The sequence below is a fragment of the Anolis sagrei genome, chromosome 4 (assembly GCF_037176765.1).
Source record: "Anolis sagrei isolate rAnoSag1 chromosome 4, rAnoSag1.mat, whole genome shotgun sequence".
NCBI classification, from domain to species: domain Eukaryota; kingdom Metazoa; phylum Chordata; class Lepidosauria; order Squamata; family Dactyloidae; genus Anolis; species Anolis sagrei.
The window spans coordinates 188,641,220-188,666,554 of record NC_090024.1 but is presented as its reverse complement, the minus strand read 5'-3'; the positions used below and the strand labels follow the sequence as shown (position 1 = coordinate 188,666,554).

At 40.0% G+C, this 25,335-nt stretch overlaps 1 protein-coding gene across 1 annotated transcript in view; it reads left to right on the top strand.

Moving 5' to 3' along the window:
* The window catches only part of GRM4 (glutamate metabotropic receptor 4), a 395,801-nt gene that overhangs the window by 172,465 nt on the left and 198,001 nt on the right, over nucleotides 1-25,335 (top strand). The window contains exon 3 of the mRNA XM_060773126.2: nucleotides 14,227-14,443. Within this exon, the coding sequence (XP_060629109.1) occupies nucleotides 14,227-14,443 (217 nt within the window). The remainder of the gene's footprint in view (nucleotides 1-14,226; nucleotides 14,444-25,335) is intronic.

The window sequence follows — 25,335 nt, the reverse complement described above, 5'->3', positions numbered from 1 at the left end:
GAGCATTTTGAAGAGGTAAAGTGGTATATAAGTGCTTGGCAGTACAAGAGCCTCTGGTGCTAAATCATTCTAAATGCACTATTCAGTACAGGACAGCACTGATTAATTTAAGAGGCTTATATATGGCTCCATTGGATAGAGAGTTTTAAAACCAACACCAAGAAAGGGGTGGGATTGTATTCCATTCAGCTAGCTTTCTATTGTGTACCAAATTTGTGCTGCAGTGAAGGTTCAATCAGAGCTGTTAACTAGTTGCAGACAAGTAGTTATTTAGAGTTAATTCCTTCCTTCAATAACATGACATAAGTAAATAACTTGCATTACAATTATACTTTTAAAGAGAACAAACCCTATTCCCCTTGTGATGTAACTGTAAATTTTAGTAAGAATTATTGCTAGATCCATAGACTCGAGTTGAAAGTTGTCATATGGGCCATTGAGTCCAACTTCCTGCTCAGTGGAGGATCTCCAGTTTAAGCATCCCCAGCAGGTTGCTGCCCAGAGATGCCCAGGGAAGGACACCCAACCACTTTGTTTCTATTGCTGAACTGATCTTAGTATCTAGAAGTACAATTGAAATCTGCTTCCTCATGACTTTAAACCATTAGACTCGCTCCTGTTCTCAGGAGTAGCTGAGAACAGGCCTGTACCCTCCTCTCTGTGACAGCTGTTCAAGTATTTAGAGAGTGTAATCTTGTCACCACTCTTCACCAAACGGAACATGCCCAGTTCCTTTGGGTTGTTGTTACATGGTTCAAAGGCTGGCTCTAGTGTGACTATATTGTACTCTATTGTGGGTGTTGGGGTAACAATGTCTGAGATCCTTCACCAAAAAGGCAGAGTTCAGTTTTGTGGCCATGTCCAAGCAGGACACAAGGGTGAAAATGCTCCAATTTTGGTAGGCTCTGCTCCAGACAAGAGAAAAGGGCTTAGTACAAATCGACATCTTATCTAAGCAGCTTGGTACAATTTGCAAGGCTTAATCAATTTGTTGATTTAGCTTGGAAAATGTTTTTAGTTTCTTCCTTTCGTCCCAGTTGTTATAGTGCCAGGGTTCAATCTCCACTCTGCTTCTTCATCCACCTTCTGAGTTGAAGCAAGTAAACTAGAATACATGCTCTTTATGCGATCTCCTTGCCAGCATGGTGTAATGGCACACTGTATCTCTAAAGACCAGGATTTGAATTCCTGCCCAGCCATAAAGTCCATAATAGTTTCACGTTAGGGTCACTATAAGTCAGAACTCAAATGAAAGCACACAACAACAACAAATTCTGTCTCCTTGACATAGGCACCTTTTATACTGCCATATAATCCAGATTATCAAATGAGATAATCCACATTATCTACTTTGAACTGGATTATATGAGTCTACACTACCATATAATCCAGTTCAAAACAGATAATGTGGATTTTATATGGCATGCAGGAAAATATCTCCCGCTAGACTACACAGTGAATGGTATGCTGTGAGCAACTGTGGTTAGTACATAATGCATAACAAAAGGCCATTCTTAGGTTACAGATTTGTTTCTGGAAACCCTAGGAACGACCTTGTCACATGGCCACCAGAATAGCCATATGTCATGGTGAATCTGGTGCCCCTCGTCAGGGAGCATGGGGAACCTGTCACCCCATACCACATATTGCCTGGCTCCTGATTCAGTTAATGCTATGGGAGGAAGCATGGACCATGCAGCTTCCTCTCGTTGCTTCCTATTGCAGTGGCAGCATGTTTTGGGTCCACTCTAGATCATCCACGGAGCCCTGCTGGCATTGTTTGATGGGAGCTGGCAGGCTTCATGGATAAGCTAAGGCTTATCTGGTGTATGATAAGTTTGGATAAATAAGTGTTATGTGCTCTTCTCTGGTTATGGCTTTTTTTTGAAGGGGTGCACAGGTGGTCCTTTTCCCCCATTCGAAACCTCCTGCTGTAGCTGTCAAGGCCTGGGAGGGACTCCTACTGCTGCTTATCAGTGGAGAAGGGAGAAAGCAGGGAGGTAATTCAGACTTTGATACAATGCCTTATCTTGTGTCAGAGAGAGAAAAGAAAGTGTGAGTGCACCCTTCTTCTCAGAGTTGCATCAACATTGCCTCCTTGTACTTTCCTGTGCTCAGCACTAAGGAGATTCAGTGCTCCTTATGGGAAAGAACTTTAAACATTATACAAAGAGCTACAGAACAGCATCTTGAACTCTGTCCAAAAAGAGTTGTAGGCTCATGTAAGCCATACTTATACATGTAAGGCTACTAACAGGATTTCAAGCACTGAGGCGGAAAGCAGGTCTTCCATTAAAGATTGTAGCATATAGTTTTTTTTTAAAAATGTAGTCACTTTTTGAAGTAAAGACTTACAGTAAAACTGTAGCTAAACCAGTAATTGAGAATGTAGGACGTGTAAGTAATTACACTCAGTTTTTACCCCAGCCGGCATGGAGCTGTGGTGGCGCAATGCGTTAAACCCTTGTGCCAGCTGAACTGCTGACCTGAAGGTCAACAGTTTGAATCTGTGAGACAGGGTGAGCTCCTGTCTGTCAGCTCCTGCTTCTCATGAAGGGATATGACAGAAGCCTCCCACAGGATGGTAAAACATCCAGGCATCCCTTGGGCAATGTCCTTGCAGACGGCCAGTTCTCTCACACCAAAAGTGACTTGCAGTTTCTCAAGTCTTCTGTCTTGCAGAACAGAAGGTGGCAGGGGTGGGGTCATCTAAATGTGCTCTTATCCTCATTTATGAAAGTATTCCCATCTCTGTTGTTATTTTCCCGATTTTAAGCTTTCTTCTGAGTTGTTGTTTCTTTTCTCCTGATGGGAAGTAATTTATTGCTATCAGGGCCGACCCTACCATTAGACAGAATAAAGTGGGTACTACTGGATGATATAAATAAGGGAACAGCAACAGCACCCTCACTTTTCTGTTCTGCTGGACAGAGGTTTATATTCCAGATTTGCATGCTTTAAGATAGCCTGTTGCTTTATTATTTATTTATTTACTATATTTATATACCGCCCCTCTCAGCCCTGAGGCAACTTGGATCAGTTCACAAATTGGCAACAATTTGATGCCTCAACAATTATTACAAATAAAAACAATGAAGAAATTCTGTTAAGAACAATAGCATATGACACACACACACACACTGTACAAAGCCTTAAAACATTATTGTGAGCATTTCCATGTCAAATCGTTATTCCATTGTGTTGTCAAGTAATTTCATATTTCCTTTTAGCTATGCCGTATTTGGGAAGGCCTGCTCAAAAAGCCAGGTTTTCACCTTTTTTCAAAAAGTCAGGAGGGATGGAGCTGATTTTATATCTCTAGGCAGGGCATTCCACAATCGAGGGGCCACCACTCAGAAGGCCCTGTCTCTTGTCCCTGCCAGACACATCTGCAAAGAAGGTGGGAGTGAGAGCAGGGCCTCCCTAGAAGATCTTAACATCCTAGATGGTTTATAAGGAGAGATACATTCGGATAGGTAAGTTGGACTGAAACCGTCTAGGACTTTATAGGCTAAAGACAGCACTTTGAATTGTGCCCGGAAGCAAACAGGCAGCCAGTGGAGCTGGCACAACAGAGGAGTTGTGCTCCCTGAGCGCCGCGCGTGTTAGCAACCTTACTGCCACTCGTTGGACCATTTGCAGCTTCCGAATGGTCTTTCCGGTATGGTTAAGTTGTCTGAAGTAAGGTTAAACTGCCAGTCCATCTGGCTTCTATAGGTGGAATGTATGGAGACAGCATAGTGTTGTCCTTTGACTCTCAGAAGTACTGAACAGCCATGAAGACTGACATTGCTTTCATCCATGTATTCTGGTTCCAGGTTTCCTCAAGAGTTCTTTCCTTCTGTTATTTTCGAGAAATTTCTCTCTCTGAAACACTGCTGTCTTGTGCAGGTTTTCTCTTCCTCTCCCCCGGTTATGGCTGCCACTTCTGATTAGACCAGCTCCTGAAAGTGCATTTGTAGTGTGATGTTCATCCCACTTCTCCAGGCAATGAAAATCTCCAGGGGCAGCACTACCTGAAAGAAAGTTCACCAAATGCCTGTGGCCTTTTGTTTTGATAATATTTTATCAAAAATATATTTCGGTTTATTTACAAGTATCAAAGTAGAACATAAGCACAGGCCACAGTGGGTGTATTCTTGGATTATATCTCCGCAAATTTCCCTTTATCAGGTTGAAAATCCACCACTCCATGCCAGATCCACAGAGAGATGTGTCCACTATGTGCCTTTGGCCATCAGCTAACTCTAGAGACAAAATAATATTTAAAATATTGGAAAATATATTTTAAATGGACCTGCTTTTCTTGACTCTTGGCAAACCCCAACAAGAAGAATCCTGGACTGATTAGAATCTTTGTTGTCTGGAACTTATTCTGAACACATTTGCAGATTGATTTTTGGTTTTGCATGCAGAAAACAGCATTTTCTGAACAGAAAATAATATTGTGATGCAGACATATTATTTTTTGGGTATAAACTGCTGTTTCCTGTGCAACAAACCATGAATGACAGAATAAGTATTGAAGCATAGTGGGTTCTTGGTATCAGCTGAAGCTTGGTTTCACTTGTAGATACCAAATCCATGGATGATCAATTTTTATTTTATACAGTGGCATAGTAAAATAGTTTTGCTTTTATTAAATGGCAAAATCTAGATTTGCTTTCTGAAATTTTTGGTGGGGAGGGGGGAGTATTGGATACAAAAGGCTGACTAGCATTTTTTTGGACAGTGTTTTACATCAACCTCCCAATGCTTAACCTAGCAACTTTTCATACAATACAATTAAAACAGTATGATTTCATAAATGCATCCTATCAAATATTGTGTTTTCGGAAGCACTAGAGCTCTCTGGTTGAGAATTCTAAAATACCCCTCCTTAAACTGCAAATCTCAAGATCTCATAAGATGTTACTGTGACAGATAAAATACAATCATAGGACTATAATGGTGTGATTTGAAAGGTCCTCACGTGACCACATACAACCGTCTCCAAACATTCATAGTCTATGTTGATCAAATACTTGAGAGAGATCTTCAAGACTTTCTAGGCATTGACTTCCATCAAGAAGCCATCAACCTTCTATCATATTTAACTAGACAATGACTGACTGTGGTCAGTCATAAGAGTATAGCACTTCAAAAAAAAACCCCTCTGTTAATGGAAAACCTTTTAACTGCTAGCTTAAATAGATAGCATTATGGTCTTCAATTTAGGTTCAGGTATTACCTCAACTTTCACAGCCTTGGACAAGTCATTTGGATCCCAGCTTCAGTTCTCTATCAATGAAATAGAAACAGTAGTGATCTATCTCAGTGGGTTAATGAGAAAAGATATTACCTGCTCTGAATCTTAAAACTTTAGGTTGAGTTATAAATCTAAATATTGGCAATAATAATGTACTGTGGATTCATTAGACTCTTGCTGAAATGAAATGTCGGTTATATAGTTTATTGTACATCATAATTAATGGGCTGTGTGGTCTCTAGGAATTAGAACTGAAATGAATTTGCTTCCAGAGATTCACCTCAAATGTCTCCCCTGTGCATTTTGATGGCAAATGTTCCTGCACCATTTTCTTCTAAAATATTATCTGGATTTTCAGAATATTGTTATCTACGTTTGACACTTAATGATATTTGATGTCAGCACTTGAATATTAATGATAATTTATAGTATGTGATTGTTAACATTTAATGTTACTTAGAGGTGTTCCTTGCTTATTCAAAAGATTAGGAATCTGAGAACTGTGAATACCCCCAAAACAGTTGAAATGTGGAACCCTCTTTGAAAGAGTGGCAGTGGAATACATCTTGACTCATGTGCTGTGCAGTCTAGCCCATTAAACTTTCATTTTCATTTGGCTTTGTTTAAAATTGTTTGTCTTAATTGGTTAAATGTTAAGTCAGTTTTGTTTAAAATTAGCTATACAACAGGCCCATGATCCGCAGATTCAACCCACCATGTAGTCAGTGTCCACAGTACCAATATTCTAAATATGGCGGCCACCAATTGTCATGTCCCCATAGAGGTTGCTTGCTGCCTTGAAATTGGTGGCAGCAACAGGGCTCCTGCATGGTCACTTGGACCAAGCAGGGGAGCTACTCCTTTTAATTGCCATGCCCCTATGGAAGTTGTTCACCCTCTGATTGGCAGTGGAAGTGTCACTCCTACAGAGTCATTCAGAGGGTGGCAAGTGGTCTCCAAGGGACATGGCAATGGGGGGATTGTGGTTCTCCTTCCCAAGTGTTGGACCATGCAGATATGCTGCTCCTTCAGTGCAGGGTGACATGCACCTTCTATAGGCATATGGTGAATGGAGGGAGCAGTCGGTTCCTGCTTGGGTGTTGTGCTGGAAATGTGTGGCTGGTGAGCTCCTCAGAGGCAGGGGAGCCCAAAGAATGCACCCTTGGCAGCACACCTAGTGGCCAGGGCTTGGTGCCACCTCCACTGCTTTCATATGACATTTTTAATGGGGACTTGAGCATTCATTCTTTCTGGTATCTGCAAGTGTTTTTGAATCAATCCTCAGTTATATCAAGGACCCATTGTAGTCTAAATTGGTTAAATTTTACGTTGGCGTTATGTTAAATAAGTTGTATTTTAAATCAGCTTTGTTTCCATGTGATTGTATTGAAATTCATTGTATATATGGTTATTCTGGTTATAACCAAAAAGTGTCCAAAGAGCAGTTTGTAAAAAATGGACCATTGAAAAGCCGAGGAGACCTTTTTTTTGAGAATGCCAATTGCTTTTGTATACATTTTTCCCTTCATAGATTACATTTTTTTCTTCAGGAAACAATTTACGCCTCAGCAGAAGAATCTAATGTAAGGCAGCCTCTCAACCCAGTGCCCTCCAGGTGTTTGGAACTACGACTCCCATCATCAGCAGCCAGAGTTATAGTTCAACATTGAGGGAGTTCCAGATTGAGGAAGGATTGTATAAGGCCTTAATTTTAGTCCTAATAAGAATGGAGACAGAGCTGGAAAGAAGACTTTCCTATTTAATGCTGATATGGAGAATTTGATATGAATTTCTGTTTTTCTGGACTTTACCTATTGAAAAGTAAGCCAGTTAGGATATAATGGTGTGTTGATCTTTCTACCAAACCAATACTATTGCCCAAGCATGTCGAGGCAGCTATAGACATCAACTCCTGGATTACTACCTATCACTAATTTTTCACCTCTCTCCATGACTCAGTATTATGTTGCCTAGAGACCTAAGTGCTAACTGGAGTCACCAGGATGACATAGCACCCATGGCAATGGCTTTCTTTTATGAAACAAACTTCTCTTTGGGCCTTTTCACACAATGATAGCACTACGATGACACATTAACTGCCTTAGCAACATCCTAAGGAAGCTTTGGGTTTTTGGTTTAGTGGAGCACTGGAGGTCTATGGGTGAAAATGCTAAATGACCTAAAATGTCAATCCCAGAATTCCATAGAATGACAACTGAAGTAGAACAATTGTGTTGTGAAAAAGAACACGTTGTCTTTATTAGAGTTCATTTCCTAAGTAACCAGTAGTAAGTGCTTCAAGGATCAAGGCAGCAGGGAGTAGGAGCCAAACCACTTGGCTAACATTGTGTGGTTGCAGCCAAGGTGGGGCAGCTGCTAGGGGAAAAAAGGAGCAAAAGTGCTACTCCTTGTTGTGGAGAAGGGTGGTGGAGTTTCGTGGTGTTGGAAGGTTGGAGTTTTTTGTTTTTTTTTTTGCAAAGGTGAAGATTGGAGTTCTGAGAAGGTTGTGGCTTAAAGAGAACAATTGGACTTTGTGTGTGTGTGTGTGTGTGTGTGTGTATTCTTTTGTATAAATTCTGCTAAAAGACAAATGTGTGAATTTGCTCCTTGGTTGGAGGGAGAAAGCTTCCGTGTCTGTGTGTGTCTACACATTAATCTTCATCGTGACAGTCTTACATGGTAAGACGAGATAAGACCTAAGACAATTTGTTCTCTACCTGCAAATTGCATTGGTGAGGTATTATTCTTAGGATCATAACTAAGATTTTAATTTTGGTGCATTTTTAACTAGTGGTGTTGTGTTTTAAAAGCAGTTAGTATTTCAAAATCAATTGCTGCTTTGTTCCTAAACAAGTATACTCAACTAGAAAATGGAGTACAGCAGAATTCATTTTCTTCCCTTTTCTGGACAATGTTCATGCCCTGAATTCCTAGGCAAAAGTATGATAGCTGGGATCCTATGCTGATTGCACGACGTGGGTCAGAATTCATGAAGGGACATGTGCACGAGACAGTGCAGCGAGTGAGAGATGCAGCTGTGAGGGAGGAGGAGGGGGTATATGGCTCACACGTCCTGTCCCCCCGGAGCCCCAGCTCCTCCCCTGTCAGAAAGCAGGCAGGGGAAAGTACAAGAAGAGGGGAAGGGGGTGTAATCTGGTTGCTGCCTCTCTGACCACACTAGGGCTTTGTATAAACCTTCCCCAGCCACCAGCACACTTTCTGCCCTTCGAAGAAAGCAGCCCTAGCAGCTGGGAGCAGTCCAAGCGGACTTCTCTTAATTAATTCTGATGCGTGTTGCGCAACCAGCATACAGGTTCCAGCTATACGTAGGGTCCCAGCTATCATACTTTTGCCAATTCCTATTTTATCTTGAAATCTACAATGTCATCAAATTGATGTGGTCATGTGGGGCAATTTGCCAGCTTCTATGGTGAATGGCAGGGCAGTGGGGCAATCCTGGAGTTCCGCGCCCTATGTTACCTGCAGTGAAACTTTCCCATCACATGTGTCCTTCCTCCCCCCCCCCCCATTGTTGCAAATGGAACATGGGAAGTCTCCCACATTCTAGGTGCAGCGTCATAGGACACTTGTGACCTAGTTCATTGACTGAGCCCTATCAGAAGTGAGTGTGCGTTATATGATGGGTGGTGTGGGGCTCCGTCAAACAACTGGAGTGAAAGCATCCTATGATGCTTGCAGCCCCCCCCCCCCCCCCATGTGATGAAGTCCGTATGGAAGTAGGACTGGGCCTTGAGATTCCAACCTCTCCTCAATTATTTTGTTTTTGCAAAGACAGCCTTAATTATGATATACTCATTGAAAAACTATAGCAAAATGTGCCACAGGCTGTCCTGCAAAAACAAAGTTTAATAAATGTTTTCCATGTTTTTATGATAGAACCAATTAGGAAAATGACATTTATATCCCAGGAGCAAAAATTGTGTTACATAGTGTAATTCAATACGCAACTTTTACAGCAGCTTTAAAAATGTCCCAGTTTCTCTCTACTCCTATCACTTCCCCCTTTGAACTCAGCTTATTTTAGATGTTGCAATGTGGAAACGTAGATTGTAATCAATTAACTTGGAAGTGCAGGAGACGAAATGAAGGCTGAAACCTTAGCCTTCTCAAGAAACTGAGATTAAAGAAACTACTGGAGCCTCTCCTAGCTCATCTTGTTCCACAACTTCTGTCATCACGATGACACTCTGATGACACTCTGATGTTACGTGTGCATATGTCCAAGTTTTTCCTGTGATTTGTTCCTGTGAACTCATAGACACCCTTTGCCACACTCAACATAAGGCAAACAGGTGGCATCTAGTAAAGTGTTCATTCCCCATTTTGGGTATAGCTACTCCTGTTTTTCTTCATAGTTCTGAACCAGATGCTCTTATAATTCTACTTTTGCCACCTGCTCTCTTGGGTCCTCATCTGTTTTGGGGACAACTCTATTCACCTCTGCCCTTGCAGGTTACCACTAGTTTGTCCCGAAATAACTTTTCAAGACCATTTTTTAAAATATATGAATCAAATCACATCAACTTCATTAACAAAATGCTGGGGGCTTAGTAATTTGATCTTCAAGATAGGGGTCAGCAAAGGGGCATAAAGGCTGGGAGAGAGATGGGAAGACAGTGTGACTCCCCCCCCCCCAACAGGCAGGGAAGTGATGCTGCCAAAGTGACTTGTTGTTAGTTTCAGCTGCCATGTTTTATAAAAACATCGTTCTTTTTTCTCTCCTATCCCTGGAGTTTCCCGACTGCCCTTTTGAAGCCCATCATAATTAGGCTCAAAGCGTGGGAGGAGGCAAAGTTGGTGGGCAGTGACAGCTGCACCAATTAAGCAAATATAAACCATGAAAGGGGGAAAATTAGAACAGCACAGGACTGCTTTATCGGCTGTTTTGCAAATCTGAAACCTGGGTCTTAGGAGGCTTTTAGATCTGCCTTCTGTGGCTGCTCCTGAGCCCAGGATCCATCTGGAACCTCTCTCTTCTTCCTACATGTATTCTTAACAGATGAGAGGCTGAGGCTTTTGCTTATCATCTTTTTTCTTTTTGGGGGAGACTCCAGCCTTTTCTTTCTTCTATCATCCTTTGTTGTGATGCCAAGTTTTGTGGGAGAAAACAGAACAGCAATTGCATGATGATTTCAAGTGCCTCCCAAGCTCCTTGGCTGTGATCACATTGTACGAGTTCTTTGGGGAAAAGAGAAAGAATAAGCTATTCTTCTAGTTTCAGCTCTGCTCTGCTAGGGGAATTATAGCCTTCAGTGGCAGTTGATAGCTCTGACAACAATGAGGCAGTGACTCAGCTTTGGATTTTAGTATGAATTTTAAAGGTATCTGGGAAGGTATTGAAGTTTTCACCTGACTGGGTTCAGCACCTCAGATAGCTCATTTTTGAGTTCAGATTAACTCACTGAGTGGATTCAATGGACTCAAAATCTTAACCGAAATCTAAAATACTTCAGTATCAGAAAGTGTTCACATGGATGGAGGAGAGAGTGACACTTTGACCTTCTGGTTGTACAAAAACATTGTTTCATGCATAAACCTATTAAAACATTGTGTGTATAAAATTATCTTCAGGCTATATCTATAAGGTTGGAGCCCCCGGTGGCGCAGCGGGTTAAACCCCTGTGCCAGCAGGACTGAAGACCGACAGGTCACAGGTTTGAATCCAGGGAGAGGCAGATGAGCTCCCTCTATCAGCTCCAGCTCCCCATGTGGGGACATGAGAGAAGCCTCCCACAAGGATGATAAAAACATCAAATCATCCAGGCGTCCCCTGGGCAACGTCCTTGCAGATGGCCAATTCTCTCACACCAGGAGTCACTCCTGACACGACCAAAAAAAAATCGATAAGGTTTATATGAAACATAAATGAATTTCATATCAACCTAGGTCCCATCGCAAAGAAATACAGATACAGGCAGTCCCGAGTTACAACGTTCGACTTACAGATGACTCATAGTTAAGAATGGGGATGAGAAAACCAGAAGTTAGAGAAATCTGCCCCTAGAAATTGCCTTTCCCTATGCTATCCGAAGTCTGTCTGTCTGTCTGTCTGTCTGTCTATCACTGGAGTTACACTGAAAAAAATGTACATGTTCCAACTTACAAACAAATTCAACTTAAGAACAAACCTACAGAACCTATCTTGTTCATAATAATAACAAGCATTTCAAATAAGGTACACTCAACTTGTTCTAGCATTGGGACTGCCAAGTCACCACTGTATCATTTTATAGAACTGAACAAAGAGAACCTTGGGTTGAATCACAAGCAACTATGAACTATCTCAGATCTTGTTCTTCAATCTCACTTACTCAATCTCTCTCTCTCTGTCTGTCTGTCTCTCTCTGTCCACTCTTTGTTACTTGCACCCAATTTTTCGATCTACCAAGTATCAAAGGCACAATGCATTGATATTAATCAGGGCTCTGGTCACAGTGCTATCGAATGTGCTCTAGAGGACCTCATCAGACGGGCAGGGGGAAAGCAGGAGAAAAGGGGAGAAAGAGGAGGGAACCATTCTCCTTTGCTCCCTACCATCTTTCTGGGATGGCCTCCTATCCCACATGGTTTCCTATTCACGTGGTTGCACTGTGTCAAGTGAAGGGCTCAGTGGGACTCTGTTTTGGTAACATGGAGAAATGGGATGACTGCATTAGATAAGGTCCTAGGTCTGCTTTAGGCTGTTGGTCTGTTATGTCAATGTGAGCACATTTCCTGTTTCTCCCATTTCAATGTCCTCTGACCACCTTAAGTGAAACATGGGGAAGTAGGAGTACAGGGAAAATCGTACTACTGTTAGCAATGTATTCATTCAGTTGTATGTAACAGCTCACTGGAGCTTGAGTGCAGGTTAGCACCAGGGAGTTTCCTAGTCCCAGCTCGCTTACGGTACAAGTATGAAAGGTCTCACAGGTATACTAGGCTGGAAGAACTGCCAGGTACTATTTCTCAGATTTCTGCTTGCAAGAGAGGGCTAGTACATTTACTTGCCTAGTCCTGGTACAAATTCTTTCACTTTTTATATGCTCTTAAATTCTCACAGCTGATTTGAACTAAAGGCTGAACAATGGTGTTTTAACACATACACAAATGCATTCCCTTTAGAATTATATCTCTCTGATGATTATTCCTATCATGGGACCTACTCCCCATAGCGTACGTCAACAGAAAGAAATAGTGTAGATATTCTCTCTGGTGTAAGAATGTGAATCAGGGCCAGTATGCTGTGGTCACACCAAACTAGATGAAAGGAGTCATGTATATGAAACCTGAAGGGTACCATGGCATGTTTGGCTGGAGAAATATTTTGATAAATATATAACATCAAAAATGAAGAAATTGATTTAACTTGCATAAAAGTAATAACTGAAATAGTGTATTTATTTGAATCTCTCACCTTTTTTAAAGCAGTGGTTCTCAATCTATGGGTCCCCAGATGTTTTGGCCTTCAACTCCCAGAAAGCCTAACAGCTGGTAAACTGGCCAAGGTTTCTTGAAGTTGTAGGCCAAAACACCTGGGGACCCACAGGTTGAGAACCACTGGTTTAAAGTTTTATTGTTGTGCCAGATAATTGTTGGTCCAGGAATAGCATGGCGATGGCTGCTTTGGTTCTTAGGACTAAAGCAATTGTTATTGTTGTTATTGTTGTTGTTGTTGTTGTTGTTGTTGTTGTTCACCTTCAAATTGTATTCTTCATGAATAAACATGGGTGTCAATTCAATTGTTTGTCTCATTAGATAAGACCAGTTGAATCAATGGCATCTACATTCATGTTGACTTATCAAATTGCCTCTAAATCAGAAGATCCATTCTAGTTGGGATGAAAAATAGGGTTTAGAGCATCATCCTATTCCAAGATATTAAACTGCTGGTCATTTCTACATTTGTGAGAACAAATTCCATAGTTTGCTCAGTAGGCTCAGAGGTGGGCAAAATGAATCCCTGATGCTGAATGCTACCTCTTCCTTGGATGTTTTTGTGTTTCTCAGCATCTCCAGAGTCCCTAGACCAACTGTTTTCTGGACAAAAAAAGAACTTCATTTGCTATTCTTGGAAACTTACAAATGCAATAGCTAACATTTCAAATAGATAATTTCCTATACAGAAAATGATGTTTTCTGTTCAAAACAACAATCAGTTTTAAACTGATGAATGATTAGCAGTTTCAGTACTATCCATATGTACTTTAAATATTGAAGTATTTGCTATGATGTCCTTATGAATTATGACTGCCTCCATTTTGCTTTTAGGGTGCCCCCCCCCCCCCTTTGGAATGTTGACTTACAACTGCTCACCTAGTGGATACTGGATAACAACCAAAATACATATGTAAATTGGATCTAACACAATTCCCCAATATGTTGTGACAGGGACCTCCTTACTCCCAGGAAGCTTCCACTTTTAACATTTTTTTTTTGTTTCTTTAACTTGGATGATAACCAAGTCAAGTCTATAAAATGTTGAGATATCTATCTAAATTTCCTGTTTAGTTATAGTTTGGCTTTATTTTTTTTACTTTCAGTAAGCCCTCTTTTTGGAATTCAACTTGAAACTGTGTATTGCAACTTGGGAAACAAAAAAATGCACTATCAAATTATGATGTCTTTGATTAATTATAGCTACCACAGATGCATATTCTTTTATTATGCGTTCTTTTTCTAATTATGCTCACCATGCAGTTTTCGAGTGACCACACAGTGCCAACATTTTCATCAAACTGTTCACCATAACAATCAAGTGGAATATAGTTCTACTGTTTGTGCCCAATCCAATTATTAATCTTTGAGCCTTTACTTCCATCTATTTTCTAAGAGAACAACTTCAGTTTATTGACTGTCTCATGGGGGAGTCCATTGTGATGTAAATGTTTAGAAATGTTTTTTAAATGTCTTAGAATGCTTCTCCATTTTAATACAATGCTCTCTCTCTCTCTCTCTCTCTCTGTTTGCTTTTACAGATTCCTCAGATAAGCTATGCTTCCACTGCCCCTGATTTGAGTGACAACAGCAGATATGACTTCTTTTCCCGTGTTGTTCCCTCAGACACCTACCAGGCCCAGGCTATGGTGGATATTGTGAAAGCATTTAAGTGGAATTATGTTTCAACTTTAGCCTCTGAAGGAAGCTATGGTGAAAGTGGGGTAGAGGCATTCATTCAGAAATCCAGGGAGAACGGTAAGTGAGCCACCATGCTGACAAAGATATGATGTATGGAACAGGGGTAATGTCTGGAACTGCTTGGAATAATGAGTAAATGATAACATTTCCCCCCTAGAGAATGAGATATGGCCATAGTGCAAAGAATTATGGGCAATGGATAATGGATATTTTGACATATGGTGATAGATTTATCTTTTCACTCATATGTCAGGCTTGGAAGCCACCAAGTGCAATTATAGAGTTTTACTGTGACACATGCAGTATCTATGTATTGTGTTGAAGGTAAGAGCTGAGTCAGTAAAGGGTTCCCACTGGCTAGAAAAAGATGATATCTGAAGGTGACAAGGAAATTATTGATTTTGGCTGGTGTTTCTTAGTTTGGGATAATCTGGATTTTCTGGAAGTGCAGGTACAATGTTATTGTGAGGACAATGTCATGTTGTTCAGCACATGGTGGACCATCTAGGTATCTTCTACATTTTCAGCCACAGCTTGACAGGATTTTATCTGTCATGAAACACCAATATTTACTTTCTAGTACTTTGGGAAACTGTAGTTACTTAAAAAGAGTTCTGTTCTCTGTAGTAAGAATATAATGGAGTGGGGAATGGCAAATGTTCAGGCTTTTCTGCATTCTGTGAGAAAACAGCATATTTAGTGTTGGTGAAAAGAATTTGGAATAACATTATCTGGAAAGGCAGAAGTGTCTGCAAAACTAAGAAGGCATGTTTCTCAGCTACCTAACATTAAAACAGGCCATTTGTCTTTTCTGTTTTCTCCTTCTTCATTGATCTTTGTGTGGTCCATGCCATAGTTCTGTAGAAAGCTACCACTATGTAAGTTATAATCAAGGTGGAAATGGAAAGTGTAGTGACACTCTGCTAAACTGTGCCTTTTCAAGATAGTCCATTTATGAAATGTTTCCAGTAATAGTTCATTACAAGCCATGGCACACCATCTCTTTGACCAGTTGCACTGCTCTGTTCACAGCCAATCCCCTGGGGATCCTAATGTGTACCACATAATCTGTGCAAGTGAAGCATCTGCAATCATGTCAGTTTGAATGAGGTCTTAAATAGAACAAATGTTTCAGTCAGTGTTAAAGCTGTGTGATTGTCCTCTTTTTTTCTGTCTGTGTTAGTTATGCCTTTCAGAGCAGCCTGAAAAGCACAAATGATGGTGGTAAACCACCACTAACTTCCACAAAATAGAGAGCTTTACCTACTAGATTTAGTATGTCATCCTATTGTGAAAAGAATGGCAGCAAGGCCAATACAAGTGGTGGCAACTCAACCTGTTATACAGATTTATGAGAGAAGCGCTAAATTGCTTTTGTTCATCTATAAAGACAAGGATTGGGTTTCTGGAAGCTTTCCTTGGTTAGAGAGCTTTCAGATCAGTGTTTTTGTGGTTGGCCCCTCTCTCCACATCGGTTAGATTAGCCAATAGAGGTATGTTTCCAACCGTGAACAAAAGCCTCTATGATTATATTTATACAGTACATCAAGCTCATTGTAATTGCTTATTTCGAAGGACCACATAGTGCCCAAATGTTAGACATTGGCAATGCCCTGCAGATATAATCCTGCTATAAATCTCGCCTAAGCTCTTTTAATTGCAGAGCCTAGGTTGAATTCATTACTGTGACTGTTTGCAGAGGAGTGCCAATTTGCAGGGCATTTCAGATAAGACAGGGAAAGGCACTAGGATCAGGGCCCAGGCATATTCCATGAGAGGACATGGATTTTACAAGAAGTGCTTGCTGGAGGAAAATAGTGGAAAATAGTTTCTTCCAAGGAAAAACAAACAGACCAGGGGCTCTTCCAATATAAATCAGGCCTCACGTGAAAGCTGTGGGATAGGTTGATTTCCACCACATGAAACTTGATGTGTTAAAGGCTATAAATGCTAGGAGATAAAGCAATTCCTGGCCAGTCAGGTGGCACACACATAGAGAAAGACAAAAACAAACTTTTAAAAAATTGATATTATTGGAACCATTGATTGGTGATGCAGGCCAAACCTTTCCATTTTTGTAATGTCTGGAGAGGTTCAAATTAGTTGCTTTCTGATATGAGTGCTCACTGTTCTTAAACATGGGCCTCTGATATTTCTTCTATCAGCATACCCTCTTAGAAGATATGCAAGAGCTTGGAGAGATATGAGAGGAAACCATTTCCATCTGGAATTGTTGCAAAAGAACTATAGATTCATTTTTTACTTAATCCTTCACTCAGTCACAAGAAGAATAAAAGCTCCTTTCTTAGCATGAATAGATGACCACCTGCCAAGGGAAATCTTAACATTGTTTATTATCTTCTTTTCTCTAAGCTCTTAAGGATCTTACAGATCCATATAATGAATGCCAAATGATAGAAATGTTTATATGCATCTGCCATGATAGGCTAATTTTAGCCAATGGGAGTAGATGTTATCATGGTAAAAAAATACATTAGTGAGTGCCTGTGAATTGTCGGAGCACCAGTAGATGGCACTTCAGCACTTACTGCACAATCCCTATGATTGGATTGTGGAATGAATAAAAGTTGTTTCTGGGCATTTCAAACAATGTCTACCGGGGGAGCCTGAAAACATAAATTATACCCTTTGCGTGGACACAGGATTGTGTTAATGGACAGAACTTCTCTGTCTTGAACAGCCACTGTGAAATAGAAATCAACACATGATTTTATAGAATCATACAATCAGAGTTGAAGGAGATCATAAGTGCCATCCAGTTCAACCCCCTGCTATGCAAGAAAACACAATCAAAGCACCCCAGGCAGATGGCCATCCAGGCTCTGCTTAAAAACGTCAAGAGAAGGAGACTTCACCACACTCTTGAGGCAGCATATTCCATTACCAAACAGCTCTTCCTAATGTTTAGGTGGAATATTTTTTCCTGGAATTTGATTTAATCACAGCATCTTTATGGGGGGTGGGGGTGGGGGGTAGGGGGTGTGTTGGGCATCAAGTATTGTTTCCACTCACCCTACTGTTAAAGGTACAGGATTTTTGTCCATTAAAATATATCTGCAGCGTATTGGGTATCTCCTAAATTCTCCCATGCCACACCTCCAATATTTCCTTGACATACATTCCTCATTTGTCATTCCTAGGGTAAAAGGGAGTCCTGCATATGACCGAATACTGGCAAAAGAAGGTTGAGATAGGCGACCGATGGGACAAGAGATGCAGTGGCTGCATCCTCCTTCACTGCCTCAGAATATTTCACGATATAGACATGATATCTGAGTCATGGTCTGGCAACCAGAAGAGAATTGTATGCAATCTGAATTAATACATTGCTTTTCCTCAGTCTCTCGTCATCTTCTGTTCAGGATTCGTTTGTATGGCAGTTATTTCTGAATACCATATTATAGTGGAAATGAACCTACAAAGTCTAATGATTCATATCATATCATATCAACTATAGTAATCTATACCCATAACTTTCTGTAGTCTGGATTCATGCTGAGAGCTATTGTAGGCTAGTTTCTCTTTTGGGATCAGTACACCAGAGCTAGTTTCCAATCCTCAGCTTTCTTTCCAGCATAGTGTGTCTTTTTCTTCTCTAGAGAAGGTGTGCATTTTAAAGATTGGTGAGGCAGTGCATCTGTGTGTACTTCTCATGCCAAGATGTGTTGTTTACAGCCAAAGCAGGAAAATACTGACAGATCTTCACCTGCCTTTACATTTGTCATGGAATCATAGAGTTGAAGAGACCACATAGGTCATCTATTCCACATTCAAAGTACCCCTGATAGATGGCCATCCCGCCTCTGTTTAAAAGACTTCAAAGAAGAAGCCTCCACAACACTCCAAGTCAGAGAGTTCCACTGTCCACTTACAGCCAGGAAGCTCTTCCTAATGTTCAGGTGGAATCTTGCTTTTGTAAAGACATGCTGTGCTATCCTCTCTCTTCTTTCACACGTGTCCCATACTGAAACCAGCTCAAAGTTTGGAAAATTATTCAAAAATGTTTAAAACGGGAGATTACTTCTTTATTAATGCAACAGTGAAATCAATTCATAGATTTACAATGCTTAGTTCATTATTTAAATTGTTAAGTTTTGAGACAAACCATGGGTGTTATACTGTGGATTTCCAGGTATATAACATGCCATTAGCTTCTTCAAAATTGCTCTTTTTATCAGTTTGTCTTCCCTAATGTGGCACTTTTCACAGATGGGCTACAAATCCCATAATACAATTGCTATGTATCCAAAATATCTGGAAACTGTCAGAATGGGAAAATCTGTTCTAAAACAGGACATCTAATCTTCTAGCCTCTTCAGTTAAGTGTTGCCATTGTTTATCGTCTCTTATTTTTATCCCTGCCTGTGCCCTTCAACCTCATGTCCTCCAATTTCTGCCCATGCCATTCAGCCACATGCCCTTAACATCTCTCCTTATTAATCTTTCATAGACAGGCATCTGAAGGATGACTAAATGAAATGGCTGCCTGGTTATCCTTCAAATGCCTTATTTGTTAATAAGGAGGAGTGATGTTAAAGGTAAATAAGAATTATATTTTTATTTCAGCCACAGAACATTTATCCACTTAAAGTACAGCAATAAATGGTTCTTACAAAGATCTTTCAGTGAATCAAGGATAGTGATTTTTTAAATCAGAAATGTTTTGAATGTTTGTAGTGATATGTCCCTTCCTGAGCTGGTTCCATTGGGCTCGGGGTTGAAGTCCCCCTAGATAGGCGAAATCAACATCCATGGAAAGTCCTCTCTGTCAGGAGCAGTTCAGGATGTCATTTCCTCATGACAACCATGGGTCTGTATCAAGTAGTATCTGGTAATACCAATGCTGTAGGATTCACTCTGGATCTAGTTTTCCATACGGGGTGGGATGGTGATGATCTGAATGGGAAAACCCTTTAGATTTTTAACACAACATTACCTGGGTTTTTAAAAACTCACTGGAACCCAGAGTCTCTAAAGGGAGGGGAGGCTGATTAAGATGGTCCACCCTTGGAGGCTTATAGAGCTGGATAGAGTTTGCTTTTGCCTTAGCAGGTGAAGGTTATCATTTGTCTTGGCTGATCTGGAGAATAGGAATTGCAAGACATGATTGCTCCTAAGTTTCCCATCTTACAGAATGGAGACAAGCATGCATTCTGGCTCACTACACAGAAAATCCTATAATTGGGAATCTGTGTAAAATTTGTACATGTCAATTTGTACAGGAAACAGCATTTTCTATGAAATAAGCAGTATTTTCTAAACAGAAAATAGTATTATTGAACCAAGACAATATTTTCTGTGCAGAAAAAGCGGTTTCCTGCAGTGAAAATGCTGTTTGCTCAACCCTGTTTGGATTTTGTGCAGAATAAGACCTGATCTGTGAATCAGTTTCAAAAATTACATGCTTTTCAAAGACCTTCTCACAGTGACAATGACAAAATTGTTAGCTCTTTCAAGGTGAAAAGTAATGAAGAATTACATCCTTACTGCAGGAACTCATTTTTATGAAGTTATGAAGTTAATAATTTCATGAATTTAAGTAATTATTTTATTCCCATCTTCTGACCTCACTTTCAAGGGGAGTTATACTATCAGAAAAAGGGAGCATTCTCTCTTTCTCTTCCACTCCAATTCCACCCGTTACAGTAGGCATGCTCCATTGGGACTACTCCCTGGAATGAGCCAAATCTTTCCTTCTCACCTGGTATTCTCAGAGTGAGAAGAGTTTACACACTGACAGATGCAATATATGGCCTATGAACACTCTGTCCTTGTGGGCAGTGGAAAATAAACAGCTGACAAATATCAGAAAAATTCACCTACTCTATGAAATGGGATGTCTGTAATTTTAGGAAAAGAAAGGCAGAGAAAAGAGGAGACATGGGGAGGGAAGGGAGAGGAGAGGAGGAGAAGTCATTTCTTTAGCTCTCCAAATTGAAAACTGAATTGAAAGGCTGCGCAATGCCACTGACGTTCCCTTGCAGCCTAATCCTTCTGAAAGATTAAAGATGTCTTTGGCCATATATCGTATTGATTCATTGTCTGGAGTATAAATCATTTGTTCGCCAGCAGGCTGGCATCCAACCAGCGCTTACCATTGAATGTTTAAGGAAAAGATGTGTGTGTATGTGTGCGCTTTTCTAAGAAAACCCAGCAAGACAGATCATAAGATGGCAAGGAGGAATCTCATGGTATTCACTCAAAAAGAATGTCAACCAGGCAGAGCATTCTAAGGAGGAGAAAAAGTATCCACAACCTTCCTCTTTCTCTTTGATGACTTTCTCCAGGGCAGGGTTTAGAAGCAATGCTGGCTGAAAAGCTGAACAAGTTAAGCAGAATGATTAAAAGACAGAAAATATATTTCAGTACCCAGCCTGTCATGCAGCATTCTTAAAGCATCTCATCTCTGTTCTTTATACTTAAACCATGAATCTGTTTTGCTGATGGAAATGCCATATATACCTGTATCTTACACCCAATCAGTAAGTGCAACAAAAAAGCTAGCACCTTATTGTTTGATGTTTCATGTTGTTATTTCTGCCCACCAGGAATTGCCTTTTGTATATAAGGTGATGGGCTAATTTAGAGAAAGGCGGACCTGGTAGGGTATAGATGGAGGAGGCATAAGATATTCAAGAGCAGAATGGTGAAACTATCTCAACAATATGGTAGGGGTACACAATGACTCCTTAAACTGACACAAAGTAACACGGAAAGCAGGAATTAATGATGAAAGCTGGAAAAAATAGATCATTACCACATTCCAACAAAATAGTATTATCTTGTTGTATTATTATTAAATAATAATATATTTAATATTTATATTAATTATTTAATATTTATTTATTATTAATATATATTAATAATATACATTATATATTATTTACAATTTAATATTAAAATATAATTGTGTAATATTTTATTGATTTTATTTACTGTACTTATGCCCCACCCATCTCACCCCGAAGGGGGACTCAGGGTGGCATATAAACTATGGCAATAATTCAGTGCCAGATTCAGATAATAATATCAGTAGAGCACAATATTATAAAACTGTAAAAAAACACATACATATAAATTAAAATAGTCTTTCAAATGATTAACACATATTAAAACATTTCAAATATATCAAACTTAACTGATTGAAGTATGATTACAGGTGTTACAGTCCAGTGGCTTAAATGGCCAAAACCCTGATAAATAACAGCTCAACACCCTGAAAACATTGGAATGTAATTCTTCACTTATTCAATTCTTGTATAGAAGCATGAAGAAATTAGGATTCTCCTCTCTATAAGTGACTATAATAGTTTTTACAATTTTTTCAATTATTTTTCACATATTTCAGGGTGTTTTTTTTGCAAAACATTTATTTGAGCAAAAGGCATTGTTTTTATGCATAAAATATCATTTAACTATAGAAGGCAATATTATTAGCAAAATACCTTTTTTTGTGGGTACAGAACTAATGTGTTTTTTCTGCACAATTTTCCCCACAAAAACATGCATTTTTAAATTTAAAAATCTAATTTCCCCCTGTGGGATGTTATGAGGTATTGAATCATGCCTTTTCATCAAGGATGAGAATAATGCCAGGTTTTCAGACATCCTCCTTATGTAATTTATCTATGAAACATTTGAAACACTCTGTTGAAAACACAAGTTAGTGACTGCCAGGACAATTTAAGCAATCAATTTTGTAAAGGATGAATTTGGTCAATATTGTAAATTGGAGTGAAAACTCTAGAGGATCAAACTTCAATGCAGTCACCTGGGTGACTGAAGAGGGGAGAAAGGGTGTTTTTATTTTATTTTAAAAAGTTTACATTTCAGTTGCAGTAGGATATAGGTGTCACATCCTCTGATGTTAGTATGTGTGTCTTTAGATTACCTGTTGAATTATGGCCACACAATCCATTTCATAGGGTAATGCATACTCAGAGGGAATTTGCTAATTCTTTCTTCCAAAATATAGTCTACAGAACATGATATTCATTTGTGGTCCCCTATTCAAATACTAACCAAAGCTGACCCTGCTGAGCATCGAGGATTAGGATCCGGCATCTTTAGTGTATTTAGGCCAGTTCACTCTCTCAGTTTCTCCTTATTTTAACAATAAAAACAAACACAAATGAAAGCAACTATACTTGTAAATACATAAACATAGACATACTTAGGACCCCATCACACTAGAGCATGGATCCACTTTAAATCTGCTTTCTGCTTCCTGCAGATTTCTGGAGCTTGTAGTTTAGAGAGGGGCCTTCAAACTGCTCAGCCAGAGAGGTCTTGGTCTCACTAAACCACAAATCCCAAAATTATGCAGGAGCCAGAAACTGGATTTAAAGTGGAGCCATACTCTAGCATGATGATTCTGAAAGACACTGAATGCCCAACAAACAGACGTTTCTATCTACAACTCTAAAACTACCAATGTACATAAATTAGTTTAAAAATGGACTTCCAGCAAATTGTTTGCTTCTGTTTATTTTAACATTTAGAAGTAACTATCCAAACATTATATGTGTTCAAACCAATATATACCCTTTCCCTCTGATAAGTATTGACAAAATGGTATCAAAGTGCTATAATGTAGTGCATACAAGAGCTCACTCTGATCATGCTGGCAGGGAGTGAGTAATATAACTAGAGAATGCCAGGTCAAGGAAAATTGAAAAACAGAAAAGTTGAGATCCTTTTTTCTCATCACCATGATACATTTCAGCAAGAGCTCGCATTTATAAATACACCCAGGATTTAACAGAATAGAAAATCGGCACCATTGCTCTGCTGACCCAACTTAGTGGAATTATCCCCAAAGTCAGATGCTTTAACTTGTCTGAGGAGTTTGGATGACCTAAAATGCTGTACTCAGCAAAATTTGGCAAGGATTTGTCAAGAATGAGAAAGCTTTTTGCTGACTGTTGCTCAAAGATGCTTAGAAGGGATTACCACGTTGCGGAGCGGCAATGTTGGCAGAGAGCTATGCGCACTTCCAGTCTCACTCTTTAGAGGCCACCATGGAGAGTGGCACTGTACCACTGACTGTGTAGAAGGACAGAGAGATGCTTTGCTCTTCTTAACCTCCATCTCCCAAGGCCCACAGGCAGGCAGGAGGGAAATGGGCAGTGCTAGCTACTGTGAGGCAAACTCAGCTATACTATTAAGGGAGAGCTGGGCATGGAAATGCTTGCAGTTGTCATAATCACAGCATGTTCTCTGATGAGTTGAAGGGAAACCAGGAATTTGTAATTACTCGGTTTCTCCCCAGCCACTCTTTCTGGAATTGCTTTGATACAATTGGCTATAAGCTCAGTTCTTTCCAACCTTTCTCTTCACGAAAAATGGTTTAAAATGAGGGAATGACTAGGATGAGAACTTGATGCCATATCCAAGCTGGCTTATTTTCTTGGCTCTCTGTTGCATAAGCGAGAAGCAGGGACCAAAGAGGCAGTGAGAACCCCATGGTGCACAGACAGCTGTCTGCTACTAATTTAACTGTATCAGAATGGCACATTACATTTTGTGGTGATCTGTGGGACACCAAGCTATTTAGTCCTACTCAAACTGTGTTATGGCCTTATAAATGGATAAGGGGAATGGAAACTTTGAGGTGATGAGCTTCTAATCAAGGTGCTATAAATAGGAACGGTGTTAATTCTTAGCTTCTGTGCTACCATGGCTTTGCAGAAGGAATATGCTTTTCATGGGTGCGATGGAGACCATTTGGGAATCTCTGCTCCTGGGGATCTTTGCAATTAGGGAAAGTTCATTTTTTATGGATGAATTTAAGAAGAAATGAATTGCAATGAGTAACGATGCACTTGTTGGACAGAAAGTGTCATGTTTGCACATATTTGGTTTGGGTTTTCTATAGTCAGGGATGTGAAAGTTTGTTTTTATTTTTCTGCTCCTTGTATCACATCTTCATGACTGGGCACAATGCTTGTGTTCTGTATGGATCTATAGATTTATAAATCTATGATACACAGCAGTTTGAATATGTGGTGTAATTGTACACTTCTGTGTTCTGGTGGAGGCTACAAGTAATTGTATGCTTTATGTTTACACACATTAGTTCTATCTGGGTATTGAATGCAGCCCCCGACCCCCCCCCCGAACATGTGGGTAGGACTAGCAGCCTAGATTTACCTCATTCCATTTTTGCTTTCTTCATGTGGAGAGGGAGAGCCTGAACATGAAAATGAAAACCTATATGATATTTGGAGAATCCCAGAAAAACTACTCAAGTATTAACTTTATTTCTAAACTAGGGCTACTTGAGGTGTGTATTGGCATGTATATAGGTATGTTTGCATGCAGCTGCTAGCACAATCTGCACACAAGCTTTGTTTTGGATAATTAAACATGTCTGTCTACACACACACACACACACACACATGAGAGGGATGTCTTGTGTCTCCTGGAAATGTGAATTACTACACAAGAGTGATGCAGAGGTGTAACCCATTAGAGACTTAATGCAGGGCACTATTCCTTTAATAACTTAGCTGCCCTCCCTTCTGAAGCTTGAAAATGCTGAGGAGCAGCCCCATCTGTACCGCAGTGATAATGTGATTTGTCTAACAAAGAGACAGGAATAAAAGGAAAAGCAATTTTTTGTCTTGTTGTCACATTGGATTATCTGTCAAGGCAGATTTGCAGCCTAAAATAGCAGCCCTCTTCTCACAAAAGTGGGTGTTCCTGGGAATCCTGTTCCTCACCTGCATAAATGGCCTCAAGCTGTATTTTCCTTCCATTCTACAACTCGTAGTGGAAAATGGAAATGACGAGGATACTGAATTTGCCATAATGGATCATACATGTAATCCACAAGTTCCTGCTTTGTGCGGTTGTCTTTGGTTCAAAATGCATCATCCATCAAGAGATTTGACTTTTTCTAAAATACTAAGCCACATGGGAACCTA